At 37.6% G+C, this 23,761-nt stretch overlaps 1 protein-coding gene across 3 annotated transcripts in view; it reads right to left on the reverse strand.

Annotated features, from left to right (window-relative positions):
- LOC121324411 (kinesin-like protein KIF26A) overlaps positions 1-23,761 on the reverse strand; it is a 111,156-nt gene that overhangs the window by 49,210 nt on the left and 38,185 nt on the right. For all 3 annotated transcript variants that reach the window (XM_041266249.1, XM_041266248.1, XM_041266250.1), the window contains exon 3: positions 1,225-1,725. In XM_041266249.1, the coding sequence (XP_041122183.1) occupies positions 1,225-1,725 (501 nt within the window). The remainder of the gene's footprint in view (positions 1-1,224; positions 1,726-23,761) is intronic.

Raw genomic sequence — 23,761 nt, forward strand, 5'->3', positions numbered from 1 at the left:
GTTTAGCAGCCCAATGGCATTTGTACAGGCACCTTAACACCCAGGGTACCTCTTCCTACGGTGCGTATCCTCATAGCACCAGATGGGATGGGCTGCTGGAACACAAGCTGTATCTTTTGTTAAAAACATGTCACCCACAGATTACAAACAGACAGACAAGTGATGTCATGTTGTGTGCCCATATTGCCTACAAAACTGGTCAGAGCTCCAAGTTACCATCTTTAACGGTCCACTGCAACGTAGATGTCAGCACAGCATCTCATGATTCTTAGCAGTTACTACACTTGCATATTTTGTCAATCAAATTTACGCTGAATACATAATCAACTCAGTTTGACAAATTGTACATAAGTTGCGAGTGGTTGTTTAATATTCTGTGTCATTTTTCTTGTGTCATCTGTGTGACACTATTTATTTATTTACTGGTTACACATGTGAGGGTTGATGATGATGCATCACTAAGCCTGTCATTTGTGATGTGCCTAGCCTTGAACCAGACAAGGGAAGAGAAATCACGTCAGAACACTGACACAGATACATCATAATCAACCCGAAAAAAAATAATTTTAAAACAAGGAAACTTCATAGTCAAAATAAAATTTGGTATTCCTCATGTCTCTATCAGGTTATTATAACTAACTTTTAGAATGTTATTAGATTGACCAGGTGCCGTCAATCAGTCAATGTAAACTCTGGTATTAACTACTGTAGATAACTGATTTTCCTCCAAGGTTGCCTGGCTCTCATCCACCAAGTAATCACTTCTGGACTTAGAGACTCAGCTGGGACATATTACCACTTGGATATCTCCTGTAATATTTCTCATCTGTTCAGAGCACATTTAATAGAAGCCTGACTGCTGGCACCTGATAGACACATATCATCAAGCCTGTAATACATTTATATTAAAAAAAGAACAAAAAAAAACACACACACACACACACACCAAATACTTGGTTAAGCTCACATAACAGAAAAACAATAAATGAAAAAAACTTTCGCAGCGCCTAAAAAACAAATAAGAGAAGGAGGGGGCCTACAGCCTATAATCTGGTAACGCCAAAGGTACTGCACATACATACATACATACATACATATATACACACACACACACACAGATTGTAACTTTTTGTTACCAAAGCCTAGAAGGTGCTTGCCTTCTGAAGGAATGTGCCTGTCAAAGGCAGTAAGAACACCAACCACAGGTATTTTATCAGAACTTACCAGATAGGCCTGAGGAAGGAAGTTGTTGACCCTGGAGATGCTCCACATACCTTCCAGGTATTGCTGTGCTTGGATGGTGACAGAGCTCAAAGTGCTGCTCAAGGCTCCCGGTCCCACGGTCACCTGGACACTGGACTTGGGTATGTTGCTCACACCCTGCGGCCAACCGAGACCCTTCCGTCTCTCTGCCCCAGAAAGGGTGTTGGTTGGCTTGCTGATCTGCCTGCTGGCTTGCAGGGCCCAGTCCTTGGAAGAGGAGAGGGTGACCATGTTGTGAAGCCCAGTTCTTTGAGGGATGCCAGATAACGTGCTGGGGGCAAAGTCATGTGTCTCTTTGCTGCCCGTCTGCGCAAGGGCCTGGACCATCTGGAGGGCTTCCTGTTTCAGCCGATTGAGGTGGGTGGCACAGACTTCACAGCGGTTGTCACCCTCATGCCGACCTTTCTGTGGGTACTCAGGCACTTGGAGCTTGTCAAAAAGCAGAGCAGCAAAGCCTGGATCCTGAAAGCAAGAGACAAAAGAACAAGATGTTAAAATTGAGTGAACCATTTATTAAATAATAATAAAGTACACACTATATTTTAGTGTGTCTTGTTGAATTGAGTAATTTCAATTAGAAACGACAATAAAACTTGGAGAAGGGTGCTGGGTAAGACTTTTTAAAGACTGCTTACAGAAAATTAAGAATGCTCAGGAGTAAAGCAGACCACAGATTTGAGCTCAGCTGCTAGGTACCATGCTCTTGATCCTGAACAGTAATGCTTGTTTTATTGAGATATACCAACGCTATCCAATCTCACAAAACTACATAACACATTATGATTATTATTACTTCAGTCACAGTTAAAGTAAATAACTCGCAAAACAAGTTCAACTTAGCAATACCAAAGAAAAATGGGGACTTAGTAAATCTCTAAAACTAAAAAAGCAGATTATTTTCATGTTTAGTTCAACAACATAAATTAACCGAGCAAAACAGATCATCACTAAATTAACACAGCATCCTACACATGTTAAAATGCAGCAGCTCTAAATTAATTATGTATACCTGTACAGAAGCAACATTCAAGACATGTACAAAATTATTTAACCAAATAGTGAACCAAATTACCAGAATGGAAAACACCAAATTGCTCAGCGACTTGTGACTGGTTCAAGTTTTTTTTCTGGAGCTTGAACAATTTCCAATTTTCTGTAGCAAGAGAAACAGCGCTGTGTTTCACGGTTTGTTTACTTGGCATTTTGTAGCGATGTGCACTTCGGGAAATCAGAATACAAAATGAGGCAATGATATGGTAGCCATTCAGTATGCCTCAAGACACTTGCTAGGACAAGTCACATTTGAATAAATTGAATTAACTATTTGAATTTAAGTTTGATGATGAGAAGTTATACGGTTACAAAACAGTACTGTTATAGTTGTGAATGAATAGCTAGCGCTGCCAAAAAGTGTTCTCTTAAGTGAAGTTCCTGTACCTTTAGGAGGTGCATTTACAATGAAAAAAAATCTGTTCCACCACAAGGGTGTTAGGCAAAGTGTTCTCTTTAGCAGGTGTTCCTGTGCATGGAGACTACTGTACTAGCTGTGAACTAACTCCCATTGCCAAGTTCTACACCATGGCCCAGTTCGCTATCTATACAATAGAATTCCTAAGGCAGAGAGAGATGATGTGGAGAAGGGATGCTTGGATTCATCCTCATTATAACTCATTGAAACCTCATTGAACAGACTTTCTTAAAATCAGGTGGGGGGGGGGGGGGGGGGGGGGCAGATAAACTGGACATATCCACCAAATCATCACTTATTTATAAATTATAAACTAATTACATATGATAAAAAGCCCAGCATGAAAATAATAATCTGTTATGAAAGGCAGAGGCTTGAGGTGCACCTGATAACTACACATCTCCTCTGACTTATAATTAGCCACACTTCAAATGCAATCTCGCCTGCCTGTCTCTAATGCTCAGGAGAGAGGCTGTATCCTGAGCGAGCAGCCCTGCTGGTACACTACAGCCTCAGCATGCAACACAAATTCATTGAAGTCTCTTAAGCAGCATAAAAAGTCAAGCCTGGCAGCATTCAGAGGCGCACAATAGGACCCCAATACATAAATGTTTATGATGCTCTTCAGAGGGACTGTAATAAACCAGAGCGAAATGTGGCTAGCAGACACTAAAGGGTAACAGCAATCACCATTCCAGTTCATATTTAGGCCCTTGAACATTGAACAATTCCTGCCAGCAGTCAGTTTTTATCCAAGTCTTAAAATGATGGGCATACGAGCCAGAAATTGAATCCCGCTCTAGTCAGACCCTCAGTTCTTGATACACAAGAGTCCTATAAGCTTACTGAAACCAGCCAACTAGACAGTTACTGTAAAACGCTGCCATAGCTGTACTTGGATTAAGAGTTTGTGGCTTTGTTCAAGTTTAAAATGTAAGGCAGTTGATTTTAATTATACTGATGCTCAATGAAAACGCACATCCATAATGTTATTTACATTTTAAATAGTGAGCAGATATCTTTGTTGATTGTTCGAGTAGTATTGTTCCTTGGGATAACAGAATACTGAGCTCAACTCATGTAATTTCATAAAAATGCCAGGTGCTCAGTGTTTGGTATTTGAGTTAAGTTAAAATTGCCAAAATTAGTGGATTAAGAATCGGTATAAATACCCAAAAAGACCATGTCCCATTTGAGCACTGAAGATCACCCGGTTGCTATCGGCATGATTGAAGATGGTCTGTCTGTGAAAGAAGTTGCCCGGAGAACGAAATGTTCTGCTTCAACAATCAGCAAACTAGTCCAGAGAAACCAGGAAACCGGCCGTGAGGGACAGGCCACGTCCTGGAAGGCAGAGGGTCACCACACCAACCCAGGACAGTCACATCCAATTGATCCACGTAATCGTTTTCAGACTGCAATGGCTATAGCACGAGAAATCCCAGGAAGAAATAATCCACACATTAGCAGGATGACTGTAGCTCACCATCTGCATGAAAATTATTTGCATGCTCGAAGACCATTCAGGGGTAATATGTTGACACCTGAGAGACAAAATCGCCATCTTCTGTGGACCAGAGAACATCTGAGGTGGCGGCAAAGAGAATGGTGGAGTGTTTTATTCACCAATGAATGCAGTTTTGCCCTTGACAGATCTGACGGAAAACAATGTGTGTGGAGATGTTGCGTTGAGTGTTATGCTGACTGTTGCGTTGTTCAAGCCAACTGGTGGGGTGGTGGAACTGTGATGATGCGGGAAAGAATCTCAACACAAAAACGCCTTTGGTATAGATTGAAGGCAGCCTTACTGCTCAGTGTAACATTGACAAAGTCCTTGAGGCAACAGTTCTTGCAAGCCAATCTGGAAGTGTTGATTTTTTAGCAGGACTACAATTAAACGACTTCAAGAAAACAACGGTCGAGGTCTTGCCGTGGCCAGCTTTTTCTCCTGCCCCGAGTCCAACAGAACATCTGTGGGAGCAAATCGCCAGTGCCACCCACAGGAGACAACCGCGACCAGCCAACCTTCAACAGCTGGCTGCAGCTGCACAGGAAGAGAGGCGGAACATCCCACAGCAGTCTATCCAGAGGCTGATCAGGTCTATGCGTCAACGCTACCAGGATTGTGTTAATGCTCAGGGAGGTCATATTGAAAGTGTGTCACGCTTCATATGGAAATCTTATGATTCGTTGATTTGTATTTTTGTTCACATTTTCTGTGATTTTGTTTGATATCTGTTTAAAATATTTGATTAAATCCATTAGACTGGAATGTTCCATTTCTTTTGTGCATTTTCTAAGTGGAATCATACCCAACAACACAAAAATAAGTAAAACACAGTAAAAATGAAGGCTGGGGAAGTCAATTAAATTATATTATATATAAAAAAAAAACATAAATAATTCCCCAATTAGAAATACATGAATGTGCAGGATTTATTACACACAATATTCTACATAAAAAGCCAAGCTAGGATTTGAACCAAATACCTCTTGCCCCACAGCTAACCATTCAACCTTGCTGCCTCCCAAACCTTATATACCTAACCTGCTAAGGAAAAAGAAAAATCACCACAGAGACAAGCAATTTGGTCTCTGCCACAGAGAGAAGAGATGAGCACTGCTGGCTGCATTAGCCCGTTGCGACTCAGCATGCGAAACACTGCTGAGCCATTCACTGCAGAGCAGGGTTAGGCAGCTTTAACCCAGACTTAACGTCACATCCCACTAGAGGAAGAGATTCCTGTTTTGCAGTCAACACACAGCTATTTCAAAGTGTGAAAATATATAGGGAGTTATTAAACAAAATTAAATAAATTCTACAAAACCTCTGCAAGTTCTGACTAGACTGGATTGGAAGCTTTTGTTTTCAACAAATCCCATCAAAAATGCACTCACTGTCACTGCCATTCTTTAGTTGAGAGATAATATACCATATCAGTGTAAAAACACTCAGATGTTTTTACACCGATAGAGAGTGTAAACCCCCGTCTCCCAGACCAGTGTGCAGCTTAGAAGAGATTAACCCTATTTCTGTTGTAAAGCAGCCACCAAAACAAATGCCTCACATTAATAAGAAAAAATACCAACTTAATGCTCTTTTAGGGCATTGCCTGGAAAATTATACTCATTAAGGGATCACCAATGTTCTATAGCATGAAGCAGCAAATGCTGGGCAATTTTTTTTTTTTTTTTTAGTCTAATCTAACTTTAAAAGCGCCCTCTTGCCACTGGAATATGAACGTAGTAACTTCTGTCATTTAGGGTAATATTTAAACTGTACAAATACACTTTATAAACATCTGAGCAGGCTATAGAGCCACTGTGTGGTGGACACATATCTTTACATGAACTATATTTTGATTCCCACTATTCTTAAAAGAAAAGGCCCAAGTGTTAAGACAACAAAACAAGCAATCTGTTTCTCATCACCCTAGCCATTTAGAGGTAACAGTCTTTCTGCTTTTAAAAACCCTAAAACACAATTGCCTGGTTAATTATGAAATACCACTACCAAAACATTTAGAACCTAGGAGACAATTCAGCAGCAATCAAACATGGACCCTCAATAGCCTGGATCCCCATCTACAGCATTTACTTTGAAGAAATCAATCTTTCCTAGCATTTGAACCTTACTCTATATATTGCTAAGCATTGATTTAGGGAGTCTAATATAAGGCAGCGCTTTCTTGTTGGTCTTTTCAATTACTACGGTAACAGAGTAGGGGTCCCCAGTAAAACTGTCTTAGAAGTTTATGCTTCTATAAAAGTTAGCTGGAGGTCGATGCTCAGATGCCTCTGAACATGGCTGGGTATCGTCGCTTCTGAGTCAGAGCTAAACTTGTAAAGCTTTACTGCTATATACATGGTTAAAGAAAAGTTAAAACTCAGTGAAATAATGATAAAAGCACAGGAAGGTAGGAAAAAATAATTGTAAAAAAATGGCAAAAGCATAAACTGACCATTTGAGGAAGAAAAGTTCATAAATACAATCCATTGATTTTGAAGATGTTCATGGTATGGAGAAATAAAAACTTATGATAAATATTTACGAAGAAAAGCAAAAAGCACCTTGCCCATAAACAGACATTAACTTTTCAGTTTTGCATTTAAATGTAATGCTAAATGTTGGGATTGCAAGACACAAATAACAACCAATTTTAGATAAATTAATTCATTAATAACAAGTATAGTGGTGTAAAAAGATGTAAACATTAAATACAGAAACGTATTTTGTTGTGCAGATGTATGAAGTAGCACAGGTTTCCATGATGCCTTGACTTGCTCCATCTGCCCATACACAAGCAATAATTGAGGTGTAGCTGGTGGTGTCATCCTGAGATTGGGATGTAAATCCAGCTGTATTTTAAATTGTGAAATAATCCACAGTACTTGACAAACAAGAGGAAGTTTATTCATAATTCAATGCCTCCCAAAACCATCTCACTCCATTCCCAACCCCAGGATGCGCATGTAGACCGATGTAACTGACTGAGCCCAGAGCCACTGGGACTCTTCTATAGCGTACTGCCGGTCATCACATATTATAAAACTGAAGAGGAAAATTAAAATAGGTTCTACAGCCTACTTATATTAAACCACTAGTTGTGGTGTAAAAATTACTTTTAAAAAAGGCATAGATGTGCTATTGTTCTGCAAGTTCATTTTAGTTCAAGTGCATTGTGAATTCTAATTGAATGCAATTGGTAAGAATATGGCCTGGCTTGTTAGTTTAATAAGTCACTAGCCAGAGGTAAGCTGAAACTAAATCACTTAAAATACGGTTCAACTCAAATGTTCACATCTCTAGGGAGAACTTTTCATCTAACAGCTCCTAGCAAGAGGTAAAAAAAAAAAAAATGCACATAGCTGCTAACTGTCTTTATCCAACATAAAAAAGGACAGGATTTCTCACCTCCACCCATTAAAATAAGTTCACCATCCTGCGTCAGAAACACCCATCATTGGAGTACCACCCCCAATCCAACACCATGACTCCCTCACCAAATCATGCAAAAACCCTGATACAAATTCCACAGCAATATTTAAAGAAGGGGGGAGGGGGGCTATTAACTGCAGGGTGCCTGGGCCTCTGTAGAACAGAACAACTCCAGCCATAATTACAGGTCCTCAGAAAGACAAGGGAAAAGTAACCTGACAGGAAGAGCCTGCTGTGCTGTAAACCTCAAACCTCCAGTGTGAAAAGCCTAGTATTATAACACTCCAGTCACAATTAGACCTCCGTAAATAAAACCCACCATCCCTCCTAATAAAGAACAAGTCATTGTCACAACATCTTTTAGCCTCAATTGCAGATTTAAAAAATAGCAGTATTAATGGGACATGCTTTAAAAAATAAATAAATAAAAGGGTAGAATTTAGCTTGATTTGCTAAAGTGTATTAAACTGATGTCTGGTTTGTAAGCTTCTTAAAATATTCCAATGAGTTTTAGAGCACACAAGTAAACACAGTCCAGTATCGCAGGGCTACTGTTCACCCTAAAGTTTAATTATAAAAAAAACATAACTGTTCGAATAAAGCTCTAGGACGGATTCCTCAGAAGACCAGTTTTCTAACAATTAAAGCCATCAGTGAATGTACAAAGCTCCACTTTCTAAAATTGCGAAGAACTAGTTTGAAATTTGTGACAGGCCCCTCTATTGTGATAAGAGCTACCATGTACCAGAGATAGAAAAGACACTCATTGCATAGCAGTATGATCCCAACCTGGTTTTGACTTTAATAAGACACACCTGGGCTTGTTCCCTATACACTGGGGCTAATCAAGCTCATAGTAAAATATGGAATGGGTAAAACTGCTATGCATTAGGCATCTCTTTTACATCTCTGCATACCCTAAATAATGCTCAGAGGGGTTTTTACTTTCACATGTTAAAACTGTTGTTCTAAGACAACTGGTTAAGCCATTTACCAGCAAGATAACTCAAGACGACTTGCATTGATGAATTCAATTAAGACCACTAGTTTTGAAATTTATAATAACACTCGTCTCAGTGATTACCGCTGTCTTAAAATGACACCTACCCCGTATTTTACACTTCAACCAAAAACATTTTTGAGGTTGGACATAGCTGAGATCATCTAGACTAGGAGTGGCCAACCCATGTTCCTGGAAAGCATCAATCCTGCAGGTTTTGTAGGTAGCTCTAAATCATCAATCACTAAATACCAGGAACAAACAGTAATTCTGACCAATTAAGCCCACTCTAAGTCAATTAAATCATTAAAAGGCTGGGGTAAAACAAAAACCAGGACACCCTGAGGTGTTCCAGGACGGTGTTGGCCACCCCTGATCTAGACCAATAACTATCAGAACATTGCATGGATCATTATTTATGCAATACTTCAGATAGGATATCTGTTTAAGATCAGGAGAGATCAACTACAGAACTGCACACTAAATTTGGCCTCAAGAAAGTTTCTGCACATCTGTTTATGGCCCATTGGAATGGTCTACTGATGGACACACTTGATATGACAACCACACACTATAGTTACATCTATCAGAGATCAGCCATTATCAAAAGACAGCTGTATGGTAGCATCTGCTTTTTTTATAGTTTTATTGCTTCTGTCAACATGGCATCCCCGAGGCACACCCTAAATATTCAGTGGCTTAAAAATGGCTGGTGAACTGTGTGATCTACAAGATTTAGAACACAAATTATTTAATTTCTTTTTTTGTTGCCTAGCTATTGAAACCAGAACCAAGATCTGTTAAGGACAACACAAACTGACTTATTTTACTTTAACTTTTTCTTAAAACTCTCTCTCTCAAAATTAATACTACGGTGACACATGATTATAATAAAATATTTCATATAGAATTACTGCTTTCAATTAGAAACTCCACTTTTACTTGGGACTGATGGTGTAGCTGGCATGTTGTAAAATAAGTCCTTTGTTATTGCTTCTGTAATTAAGGCAATTTGTTAAATAAGCGAAGCAGGGTTTGCCTAATCAGGACCAGCATGTGTGATTAAATTCTGGTTATATGGCTAGACTACCAATATTGTGCTCCAACACCTGGGCACCCTTTGACAATTCAAGTCTGTTAGTGTTTCGTATATTCTTGACAGCCATGAAGAATGAAGACCACTGTTAACATCAATCAAATGTTGCATTTCAGTTTAAATTTGTGTCCAACACCTCATAAGAAACTTTCAGAATTGCCCAATTTCCACCGACATGGGCACTATTTAAGGATGTGGACTATAACATTTAACACATTTGTAGGAACAAAAATAATAAAATAATTATTATTATGAATAGTGAAGAGGGTCCCCGTTGCCCTTTGCCTTCAGCTGCATTTCAAATTCATTAGATGGAATAAAGTATGTTTTCCAAATGTCACATGACAAGGCGATCAAAAACCATGTTAGGATATACTTGATTGGAAAGATAGATTACCACACAAAATCATTTGGGTATAAAAATGACCACTGTAAAATTGTAATTCTGTCTCAAGGAGTCAATGTTTACCATTTTTAACTGTCGGCTTTTACTGTAGTATCAGGATACCTGATCAAGCCTCTTTCAATAAGAATTCTTAAACCTTGGATGTTACCTCTTCTTTGTTGTTAAGGTGCTGTGTGATGGACTTTTCAATGCCTATTGTTCATGAAACCCAGGCCGATTACCTGCATTTTACATGCGATTGCACATACCAGGTAGTGGTTATCCAAAAAATAAAGAGGAAGATTTACAATATAGGTTTTCTTTTTCACAATCTCGGTTACATAAAGATAACTACCTGGATGTGCTCAGGATTAGTAACTCTTAAAATAACCTTTAAAAGGTGCTATTTGATATAAGTGGTAGGCCTACGGGGTAATGTTCCATTACTTTACAAAATCGGCACCCTCCTATATTTTCAATGCAAAATTCTCGAATTCATGTTGTTATTATGAAGCTAATAATATCCACAGACGTTTTCAAGGCTGTAACTTTCCTGAAACTGTACCGCTGTTGTTAACATCAAGGAAGTAACCGCCATCAAGAAAAGTCCATGGAACTCAATTATTTTGAACGTGCAATGGTGAGATATATTTTATTTCAAACGTATAGAACTCTTTCGTGCCTAGTTCATCCCCGGGTTGTCTTTTTTCTGCATCACTTCTCTGCGTTCGAAATGTTGATTCCTGTCCTGGTCGACTGACTGCCAGTTGCAGCGTGACATTTATTGACATAAAAAGCGTTTTTATGATTTGTTTACTGGCTCGTCATTGTAAAACCCGGTAATCTCTTACAAACGAAAAACTCCTTATTTGCTACTATAAAAAAGCACACATTGCTTCCTGGGTTAAACGGTTTAAAAGAAATAAGATGGACGAAAAAAGCTCGATTGATATACCTTTACTATAAGCAGTTAGTTTTCCAATTAACCTTGAATTACAGCCGGGCTTTTGTTCAGAAATTAATGTAAACGCGTTGCACTTGCTGGTGTAATTTAGCAACGCGTATCAGCGAAGTTCTACACAGTGTAAAATGTAACTTCCTTAACAGCAGCATTACTTTATCTGGCAGTCCACTAGCGCTACTCAGCGTAAAACTCCACTGAAGCACGTTAAAATTAGTCTCGCATCTGCAGTGCAAAACAGGTTCGTTTACCTACAAGTTATGTAGAACACAGTACAGTACAATGCAAACTTACCTGTACTTAAAACGTTTACGCAGAGCGCGCACTTATTCCACTGGGTGTACTACAGTCTTCTGCGAAGTGAACAGCCTAAAGCAGTACTACAGATAAAATAAAACCTAGGCGCAGCGTCAGACACATCAGACATCTATTAGTAACCTTATCCTTGGCGGTGTGACTCTAACCCCACAGCGTGAACAAATGATGTGAACCAACCTTCCAGCCATCAGACTCACTAATTACCTTCAGGCCTCTCCCACTCGCACTGTCAATTGGCTAAAGGCATCAACAAAACTTGCAAACTGCCCCGCTGGATTTTAATACAGTGCTAAAAATAAAAAGGAGTCGTTCCCATATAAACAGAGGTTATTATCATTCTGTTTCAAAATTTTATCTCTGAAATATTGGCTGCCACTATGTATTTTGTGTGCATCATACTAAAAAGAGGTGTTTGTCTACTTTTATTTCATAGACTGCCTAGATCTACTTACTGTTAATCAGTCTTCATAGTACTTAACAAAGCCTGATTGGTTGGACTTCTTGCAATATTGATGAATCACATTTAATGGGTGTTTAACTTAATTATTTACAAGCTGTTCCTCTGTTATTGCTGGAAGTTTAACCAAGCAACACACTTTTATTTGAGTGAATTATTATGGCTCAACATTTACAGTAATACTATATATTCAATTTTTGCTTGCTGTTGTTATCTGTTCCAAAGTCAATAACATAATGTGAATACTGAGTCAAAGCTAGATAGAAGTGACAATTGAAATGTATTCTGCAGTTTTAAATAAACTAAACAAACAGTACACCATGCCCATTTGGTCATAATAATGCTAACTATGGGAAAATCACACTCCTCGTTCAACTTTCAATTTCAGGATACATTTCATAAATGACCTAAAACACATTCAGGGTTAAAATATTATAAAACTATATTGCTGATAAGTTGGAGTTGGCATTAAAAGTTTATCTTTGGTTTAAATCCTGTATAACAACAGACACTCAATCCTCCAACTACCCACTCTCCTTGTCTAATACATTTTGTTTCCAGCATAGACCAACACATAACTTCTACATCTGGGGTTCTGTTTGCGCCTTCCTGACTGACTGACTTCTGTACCCCACCCCCACTCTCAATAAAAATAAAACAGAACTCTAGTTCTGACTATATTTCTGTGCAGTGTTAAGTTATTCAAAGCCATATTTAACAAGGTTAATTGTCATTTACAGTACCTAAAAGTATACCAAAAGGGAGAATTATAGAGACCAATTAAAATAATTATTTTTGCAATTAAATGAAATTATGTGTGAAAATGTTTTTTTTTTTTTTTTTTTAAATAATGAACTCTGCTCTGCTTAAACTTATTCAAGCTGAGACATCCAACAACATTTAAAATGCATATTTTAGTATGACTGCGCATCCTGCTATTTCATGTGCCATGGCAATATTGTTTATGCTGCATCCGCCTAGGAAGTCTATATTCAACATTCAAAAGACTAGCACTTCAAAATACTCGAAGTGGAAAATTTTAAAATACTAGAAAGGTATGTGTTACATCCACAATGGTCCACAATTATGGAATTTCCTTGTACTTTTACACTTTATATTTCATCATGGGAGCCACTGTAAAACATAGTGATCCTCTTTATTTATTAATGAAACCTAAAATAGCAGCCAAAGAAAAGAAAAAAGTTTGCATTAGGAGTGAAAAGAAAACAGTTATCCAGGTCAAATACTTCAAGTTTATCTAAACGATTCCAGATGTGGCATGCTTCCATACATTATGTAAACACATATATTTCATTTGAAGACATGCAGAAAAGCCAGTACTGAGTGAGTGCAGAGGACAAAAACGTTCCAGATCTCTCTATGCAATGAAAACATCTTTGTGTAAGCTGTAACTAAGATTAATTGAAACTGAAATAATTTCATTTGGAACACAAAAGAAAACATAAATGTCTGAAAGCTAAACAAACCACATGCCCTTGTGCTATAATGTCCCACGAATGGGATTAAAGTTTAAAAAATAAAGGGATTAAAAATTAAAAAATAAAACAAGCAACAGACTCATGTGCTCTAACAAACAAGTATTAGCTTGTATCCCAACAAGAAAAAAAGGTATAGCTCTGCTGGTCACTACAGCAACACTGTAAACATTGTGACAGTTGTGATTTATTCCTTCACTAATTCTAATTGTTAAATCAATAAATACAATTATAGAGCCTTGCTGAAAGTGTTAGCTCTCTTTCCACCAAGGCCAGGACTGTTTGCTTATTTTTATACTTCTGTCAAACCTGTAGTTTGATGATTTACCTATTAGCACATGCTAGTGGAACAGAGTTTATAGCCCACAAGCAGCTAAGTGGTTATGGATGTTGCATGTTGCAGTTGTTGTGGGTAGTCAACCCAGGTGGGGCTGCCTCAGCCTGGGCTAAACCAATCATATGGGGGACGTTTCTTACCTGAAAGACAACAAATCCACATTCTTACCACAGTTAGACACTCCTTTGTTTAAACCAATTAACCTGTTTTCCCTCCCACTGGAGCATCTTTTGATTTTACTGTTGCTTAAAATGCTTATTTTGTTTTCAGTCCCATATGAAAAACACTTTCTCCCAGCAAAAGTGCAGTAAATTATGGTAGGCATCTAAGCTGTCTACATAGACTGCAACTTAACTCCTTTGAATCAGTTTGACTGCAAACCGCTATTGGGTTTCTTAAATTACCATTGAGCAACTCTTAGGTGCATTAAAACCACACTTAAATTAGTCCCGCCAACAATTGGTCCCCGCGACAATTCGCCCCTGTGACAATTGGTCCCCAAAAGATATTCTCCTTATGAACATTTGTAATGACGTGCAAGTGTTTAAAGCTGTTGGAATATCACTGCAAACTGTAAGAATTCATTGTGAACCACTTGTGTGAACGGGGTGTGTTGGGAAACGCAGGTTGTGTATGGTTGATGTCTCTTTCTCCTCTCACTGATGCTTCAGCTGTGGTGTCTCTTTCAAAATGTTTTTTAATAAGCTGGCCGCAAACAGGAATTAAAACAAATGTTTCAAGTTTTCCTACTGAAGCGCTATGGTACAGAGGGTAAGGAAATTGTGCTGCAACGCAGGAGTTGTAGGTTCGATCTCCACCAAGCAAAGCTTTTTTTTTTTTCCCCTCAAATAAAATTATTTATTTATCAACACATAAATTATTAAAAGTGATATTCCTGCAAGTTCAGGTTATCACATTGTCATAGAGTGGGCTATGCTGTGGCACTGTTAATAATAACAATAAAACAATAATAATAATTCTTTATTGAATCAATAACAAAAGTCATTTTTTACATTTTACAAAAAATCACTAGAAAACCTACATTTCTTTACAGATTAAACTGGCTAAATTAAACTCAGTAGTTCCGGTTGACTTTCTGTACGGGTCAAGTAATTGTGGGAATAAAGCACTGGTTATCGGTAAATGGAATGGCAGAAATATTATTTTCTTAGAAAGGCAAAAGAAAATACGTGGATGAACAAAATTACGTGTACTGGTCGCCAAAAAGAGTGAAGAGAAGGGAAAGTGATATGGTGCTGTGAAGAATACAAAAAGAAACAAAGATTCTGTAGTGCAAGAATCCATATATTAGATGGGCAAACTATCAACCGAGTCAACCAGCACACACATGCCAGTACTAGATCCAAAGTAAAAGAAATACAGGTTGCAAATAAAGCAAAAGGAATGGCTACTACTACTACTCAGTCAAGTACAATTCAAAGTTTGCATTTTGCAAAGACAGGAATTGCTCAAGCTAGAGGGGAGGCTAAAAGATGCCAACCTCAGACGATTAGTCCGACGAGCCAAAGTGCAAGCAGCAGCAGCTCCAGCAAACCCTGCCACACTGTTTGAACTGCATATTCTTGATGACTTGTGAATGTATGGAGACAATGGCAATGAGTAGCTCTTTCTGGTGTATGACAGCTCTGAAGATCCCATTCCACTTCCTGCTGGTGAGAGAATTCTCACCTTTGCAACCCCCCAAAAATCCTGACTTGCTGGAAGTATCTGGTGAATGCTATGCTGACGGAACATTTACTGCTGCACCACCACTCTTGGATCAGCTCTACACAATACACTCAGAAAGACACGATAAAATATTTTCCGCAGTATATGTTCTTTTCTCCCATAGAAGAAATCAGACATACATGCGTCTCCTAGAAAAACTTCAGGAATTCAAGCCTGACATGAATCCATAATCAGTAATGACTGACTTCGAAAGAGCTGCATTTTTGCCCCCAGATGCAACTTAAGAAAAGTTTGAAGACGTTACCAATCCTCAAACTGGAATTTGACCACCGGAACTGCAGTTAACTCTACATCACATTGGCTCATATTTGCAGTCTCGATTTGTATATTCCTAACCAGACCACGTGAACTCAGACCAGCGTGCTATGCATAGCGGCTGATCACGCACAGCAGGGAGGGACAGAGACCTGACAGCTGAAGCAATAGCGAGAGGAGAAAGAGACATAAGCCATACACAACCTGCGTTTCCCAACATGCCCCGTTCTTCACACAACCGTTTCACAAGTAATTCTTACAGTTTGCAATGATATTCCAACAGCTTTAAACACTTGCTTGTCATTACAAATATTCGTATGGAGAATATCTTTTGGGGACCAATTGTCACAGGGGAGAATTGTCACTGTGACCAATTATCATGGGGACCAATTGTTCCCGGGACCAATTATCAGGGACCAATTGTTGCGGGACGAATTGACGGGGGCGAATTGATGTGCTTGCATATCAGCTTATTGCATTTTGAATGTTAGATATTTGAACTACCCCAAATGACTTAAAACAATGTTTAAATTAAAAACACTGATCACAAAGAACAAAAGACATTGGTACTGGAGGCTGGCCGCATTGAATTCATTAAATAATTAAGTAGCATACTTGCTCATTTCCAAAGCTTGTCCTCAAGCCAAGCTGGGGAGGTAAAGCAAAGCTCTGGTATTGGGGTCAATACAGCCACTGCTTTATTACCAATCACTGTGGGATCTTTAACATCTGCCAAGCAGACAGGACCTTGGGTTTATCTCTCATGTGACCCTCTATACACACGCCCAGACATATACACAGACACATCATGCTGGGTGTTGGAAGATACGGAATAATAATGACTTGGACCTTCGTTGAGAAGGATGCAAACCTATGAACTTTGATTTGTAATTTTTTTTTTTCTTCTGTGAATTCAGTGCAGCAGTGCACAGCAAAAACAGGATGGCATGTGAGGTTACACACAAAACTCTGTTAAATCCTCCATAATATCCTTGCATTGCCATTGTAGGGCCACTGCATTGCCTTTGAAAATCATTTGGTAGGAGTAAGCCACCAGACCCTTGTTTTATTTACTATGAAGATACTGTGAGACTGTGAAACATACATTATACGGACAGATAAATACAGAAAGAGGCTTTAAAAGTTAAAACTTTTAAGAGTTAGAACTGACCCAGATAAGAGATGACTAAAAGCTGCACGTTTAGTATGCAGCATCGTCTGAAAAAGTATACTGTACAAAGTAGATCCATAAAAAATGCAGTGTTTTTTTTTGTGTGTTCTTGTTCTGAAAGAACTCTCACACAATATATTTTTTCCAGAAGCTGAACAGAGTAAACGCTGTTTTCTATTTATCTTTCCGGATATATATCTGGAGAGTTGTAACAGTTTCATTGTGCAGCCCAAGGAATTCCTTTTATTACCAAAACTGAGGCCCACATTTATAATGGGAAAAACTGAGCCACATAATGTGCGTGTTCAGTACAGCCACACTCACCGTCAAAATAATGACCTATTTTATAAGACTAATTAGATAAAGCAGGCGATTCCGTAATCAACCAATTTAAATACCCTTCACCACAATTAGTGATGGAAAATTACACATCTCGCACAATAAATAGCAGGTTTGGGTCAACCCTGCATGTGTAGGCTACACATTCCAATAGAAAATGAATGGCACACAAAGACTAACCATGGTGATAAGGATGCTCAGAAGCGAAAACTGAAATTTACCAATATGGAATTGGAGATTTCAGTATAAGCAGTACTTGTAGCACATGAAGATGTGTTACAAGCTCGAAATACCTCACCAGAACAAATTGATATAATATGGAATGTGCGGTGGCTTCTTAATAAACAAATGCACAACTTCAGAGTTTGTAGTAGGTTGCTTATACATTACGACGCATCATCCAGTTACTGTGCTTCGCATATTAGTTCAACTTCTTATTTTGTTAGAATAATTCCAAGCATATAGACTTTTCAAATGTCAGAAACAATTAGTTTTATTTACTTACACCATGGCAGCCAAACGGGTGGATAATCCTTCCATTGTTGTACAGCAATATGTTCAGCAACAATACAGCTGCACACAAACAGTCTTCAGTTTAACTACGACTTATATCTTCTCAAAGTTTTATGCAGTTACAACTCTCCTATTTCTTATGTTTGTCTGTATTTCTTACTCTGTATGATTTGTAAGCATATCTGTATGGTATATATGGTCAAAAAACTGTACTTTCTCTAGCTACAAACTAACTGCATTATCTGTTCCTCCGTCCTTTTTTTTTTTTACCGTTTTCTTTCCAACTCCAATTTAACAATACGGCCTGAACCAGTATTGTTAAATACCAGTGCGCCATACCACAAAAAATACATTCTGTAGGCATTACTAAAATAACGGTGGAGGATGAGCGACTTTTTCTTTCGTTCTCCTCGGCAAATTAACGCCTGCTTTTCAGAGTTCTTAAAGTAATCATGCAAATACAAGGCCTGCAATTACCAGAAGCTTTAATAAATTAGACAGAATATTTATTAGACCTAATTAGCAAAATCCCCTTCCAATTTTAGCAGTTTCTTTCAGAAATGCCCCAGAATTACATATGCATATACAGAATTACATCAAAGGCTAAAGCGCACAGAGAAATTGCCCCCTCAAATCATGTCTTAATTGCGTGTTTATGCCATTGCGTGTGTTTTATAAATCTCATCCAAGAATTCAGAACCCTCAGTGCCCATTTTACAGTCGTAAAACATGCGCAATCCTTTTAGAAATCTGGGCCTGAGTCGTTACTCACTGTGAAACAACACAGCTCTCATGCATCTGTCATAATGGTGTGGCCATTTGTTTGAAAAGCCCCTCGTTTCTCTTGAGAGGAAGCTGAATTTTAAGGCAAATGTAACTTATAACAATAACTTCATTTGAAGGGACTGAAGTACAGTTACTGAATTTCATCAGCCGAGGTGGGATTTAACCCTAGGATCTCTGTTTCTTTTCTCTCACTTTAATGTTGGGTAGAACACTCCCAGAGCCAGACTACCATACCCCAACATTATTGCTACCAATTTTCACATAGAGATAGTCATAAAGTAACAGTGTGACAGGATAGTGTCACAGCCCAAGATGTTACTGGATGTTTATTTAACAAAACAAACATGGCATGAGGGCCAAAATAAAAGGTTTAAACAAAATAATACCTATGTGTAGGATGGGCATTCACATTGACCAACACAACACAACACAACAATAGAAATTAAGATATGGAAATTTGGTTTCTATCTACAGCTACTACCAACATACATTTCACAATAATAGCATAGATCGGCCTATAAATCTACTGTCTAATCTAATGTCATTTCCAAATGCTTTTGAGGAGTGAAAAATGAAATGCAGAAGCTAGACAAAAGTTTTGCATCACCCTATAGAACCAACAAATCTTTCTTCATAAAGTCAAATGAAACCTTCTGAATGTTAAGATAAAATATTGAATTATATACCTCTTTGTAGTTTTCACAAATTAAAAAAATGTGACATTTTGAAATCTAACATGAAATACTGTACTACTATTATGGTTTCCGGTAGACCTTTTTGATACCATTTTGCAGTTTCTTTGATTACATGATGTTCACATAGTTTTAGTTTTTTTTTAATTATGCATCAATCCTAAAATTCTAGGTGAAGCAAAACCTTTGGCCATAGCTGTGCGGCAGTAATGTATACAAAGCTTGTGTTTGTCTACATCTCACCTACCTGCATTTCTGTCTATTTATCTGTCTATCTATCTATCTATCTATCTATCTATTTGTCATCATATTGTACCAATTAATCTACTTTTTGCAGTCTCACCCACACAAGCACAGACTGTTTAGTCTTCTCTCTCTGACATCCCCAAGTCTGTGTGCATTAACACCAGCAGCCCAATCACACTTTATTTTGGATCAGTCATGCTGTTATCAGCTCACAGAAGAGGCTGTTGATCTTAGCAGGTTCATGCTCACATTACTATATTACTAAACTCTCTGCAGGTCCTGTCGGATGTGCTGTGTAATAATACAAAATTGGTGTTTATGGTTAGTTTGTGTGATGTGGTTTGAATAATCTTGGTGCTCCCCAAATGCATGATGGAAATTATCGAATGGCTTTGGGTATAATCTCTAAGCCTAAGGCAGTAAAAGGGGAGCAGCATTTAAGCGAGTAAACTCTGTGGACATTTCTCCCCTGCAAAGCAAACAGAAATTATAGATTTGAATCTATAATAAGCGCTTTAAAGGATAAGCAATGAGAGCTTATTATGATTCCTCACACAGGGCTGCTCAGTGCATTGTGACATAATGTAACCTGGCATTTAGTGCTGGGGACTGGAAACTGGGACAGGGAGATTAAAAACCTAATTTATGAAGTCTGTCTATGAGGTCATTATTTTATTTTTATTTTTTTTTTACTGGCAGAACTCTCTATTTTATATTTTGGGTGTATGTGTAGCTCTTACTATACAGTTGAATTGTCTTAATATTGGGATTCTAATGGGGAGGAACCAAATACCCAACCTAGTAATAATGCATTGAGATCAATTACAATTTTTTGTTCCTACTCCCAGATCAACCTTGACATACCAGTACAGCCTCAGCCAAAACATCTGTCTATATACTGTATATTTTAGAGGTTACTTTTTGGTTGTTATATAAATTACTTATGTGCAGAAAAAGGCTATAGAGAATATGAGTATTTCATAAATATTCACATTTTCTTTGCAGATCTTAATTTATAAAAATGAATAATCTATTTTCAAGAATATTACAACTTGCGGCAAGGGACATGTCTCCACTATGTGTACTGTGTGAACTGTGACTCTCTTAACTAATTAAAATTTAATTGAATGCAGTCATGAACACTGGAACTTGTCCAGATTTTGTAGAGGAATTTAGCAGACTAAAAGTACTAGGCTAAGAGAGCTCAGGAGAATTAAGTTATATATATATATATATATATATATATATATATATATATATATATATATATATATATATATATATATATATATATATCTACTGAGGAGGTATGGCAAACACACTTTTCACTTGTTTGTATTATAATGATTTTGTGATACCTATATACTGTGAAATTGTCTCAGACCTCCATGTTTCATGAAGAAGGGCTGGAAATGAAAAGGAAACCAGGCTCCTTTAACAGTCTTCTGAGTCACCCAGTTTGACAGAATCCCTTAAATTGCATTATAATTCAATTTCAACTTCCTATGAAAAGCCCTGTAAAAGTATGCGCTCAATACCCTTCATTATACTTAGAAAACCCAAGCCCAGTTGCTGACAGCTCCTCTCCATTCTCCTCACCCAACATTGTACTTCCTTCCTACTGCTTTGAAGCTCAGGACTGATCAAATAAAAGTTACACCTCTGTAAATTGTCCCAAATGGGCTCTAAAGTTTAGCTGTAATTATGTTATGGCTTACTTGCATTTGAAAATTAAAATACATTTGCTAGGAAATGCAACTGCCTACTTGGTTTCTTTTAAAGTCTTCACTTTTGGTGCTTTGCTGTTTTACCAAAAGGCACATTTAGTTTTTGCTGGAAGGCTTGTTGAGGATGTTTGCTAAGAACCTCAGGGGGTTTAGAAGTGAAAGAAGATGGGGAAAGCACAGACTATACAGGTCACAGGGGATCTGCACTGACTTTGAGCATTGTAACTCCTTCTGCCTCTGTTCTGCTATCATCTCCAGGAGTTGCTATTCTCCTTGCAGTGGGAAAACACAGAAGCCTATATTTAAAAAGATAAATTGAATTTAAAAAGGTAAATCAGTCAGATGGAGTTTGGGACTGTGGACTTGTTTGTTTGGTTAATTGATGATTAGAGGTTTCTGAACAGGTTTTAATGGTTCTCAGTCCTTGGTCCTCCCCAATAAATGATATAAGTTAAAGTGATGTCTGCAAAGAGTTTAAATTGTTCTAGAGGTATCCATTCATTATCATTACTTCCTTTGAGTCACTTAGATAGAGAAGCACCTGTCAACCAAGTGCTTACCAGCTGCTCTATAAAAGTCTGTCAATCTTACAACTTGCCAACAGGGGGACGCTGCTTTTATAGATGAACATTAAACATTCATGTTAGGCACAGCCTAGTTACACAAAAGTGTCTGTTACATATCTCAGATATTAGTAATGTACTGAGGAAGGTAATTGATCAATCCATACTGTCACTTTCTCTCTAAGACACTATCTAGCAGCACTGTACTAGCTTTCATCCCTAGTCCACTAACACAAAATGAAACTTCTAAACAGAAACAGACACCGTTAGTCTAAACCACATACTACGATAGGAGGCTTGATGAGCTCTTTGCTTCACCTTTAAGCTTGGTGGTTGACAAAAGGCCGCTCCACACTGACAGCAATTAAACAAGCCGTGAAACTCTAATTGGGCTATAGGATAACGGCAGGTTCCTTTGTTTTCTCCCAACAGACTACCTGGTGTGAAAATTTGCAGCTTCTTGACTTAACTGTAGGCTGAGTTTTAACCCTTCTGAGCTCAATATTCACAGCAGTGTCTAGAATATATAGTAAAAAGGGTGGTGACCTCTACTGAATGGGCAGTAGAAAAACAGACGAAAGCTGAATCTTACCAGAATGATCTCTTACTGTATATTATTATCCCAATAATGGTATAAGCAGAACAGAAATGTTTTATTTAGCAAATGCAAAGTAGGTTCCTGTAATGTGTGTGTAAAGCTTGTTATCGTGACAATTCAATGTCATTTGATTAATTTGAGTATGTACTTCTACTGAAATTATGCATGCAGGATTATCATGTCTGCATTTAATTGGAATACATTATATTTAAGTACACGCTGTACATGGTTTCAAGTAAAACCAAAATATAACACTGAAATCAATACTTTGTTTACTGAATGATGTGCTGTGCCAATGTTTAAGCACTAAAATGGTTCTGCATTAAGAGTCAATGGTAGCACAAGGGTAGCTAAAACAGTAGGATGTAATAATGATCAAGGTTTAATCACTGGTGTAATAATTCTCTATATAGGGTGTATTTATAAGTAGCACTTAATATGAAATGTAAACAGTAAATCTATTGTCTTCAAGACAACAGTTCCGTGGAAAGTAAAGGTACAGATGTTGAACACCAACACTTGTAGCTTTGAGTGCTTTATCTTTCTTCAGGGAATCTCAGTTGGATTTTTAAAGTCTTTGTATTTTTTTTTCTAACTGAAACATCTGTTGTTTATTGACCCCCTGCTGCTCAATGCTGGCCCACACCAGTGATGTTTGGCCTGGGGTAGAAGCACATTATAAGCACTCGACAGCACAGCCCCATAAGGTTCTATAAACAGCTGTTACAAATTTGGGAAATGTAGGGCCCAAATCAGTATTTTTGCTAAAATCAATATGAATTAATTACATGAATTTTGATTTTCATAAACCATCTATAGACTGGACAATAGACTGGAAAAGTTTAATGAATATCAAACTATGAAACCTTTTCGCCATTCTCTATTGTTTAAACTTAAATATTAGCCACTAGATTAATTTAGTAATTTGTTTATTTGTTTTGTCGTTACTTGCACAGATAATGATTGTATATTATATATAGCTTACTAAATAGAAGCACAATGTAAGCAATGTGGGGCTTAATCATAAAATTACTTCATGTTAATTTTACTTTCAAATTAGAGTTAAAATGCTAGCATTGAATTCAAATGACAGAACGTGTGGTAGAAACATGACAAAGGCTTCCTCAAATGTAAAATAGGTTTGTTTTTGACTTGCAAGTTAGGGGAGTCTGGAAATAAGATGATTGCAGTATAGTGACACCTTTTATGTTTAATTAATAGTTTGATTTAGAACGCTAACACTATACAAAACTATAAACGCAGGTAACTTATGGGTCAATAATAATAATAATAATAATAATAATAATAATAATAATAATAATAATAATAATAATAACTTAAAATCAACATCATGTCATATTAGAATGGAACTATTCCTTGCACATTTTTCAAGAATGTGCAT

The sequence above is a fragment of the Polyodon spathula genome, chromosome 12 (assembly GCF_017654505.1).
Source record: "Polyodon spathula isolate WHYD16114869_AA chromosome 12, ASM1765450v1, whole genome shotgun sequence".
Lineage (NCBI taxonomy): Eukaryota > Metazoa > Chordata > Actinopteri > Acipenseriformes > Polyodontidae > Polyodon > Polyodon spathula.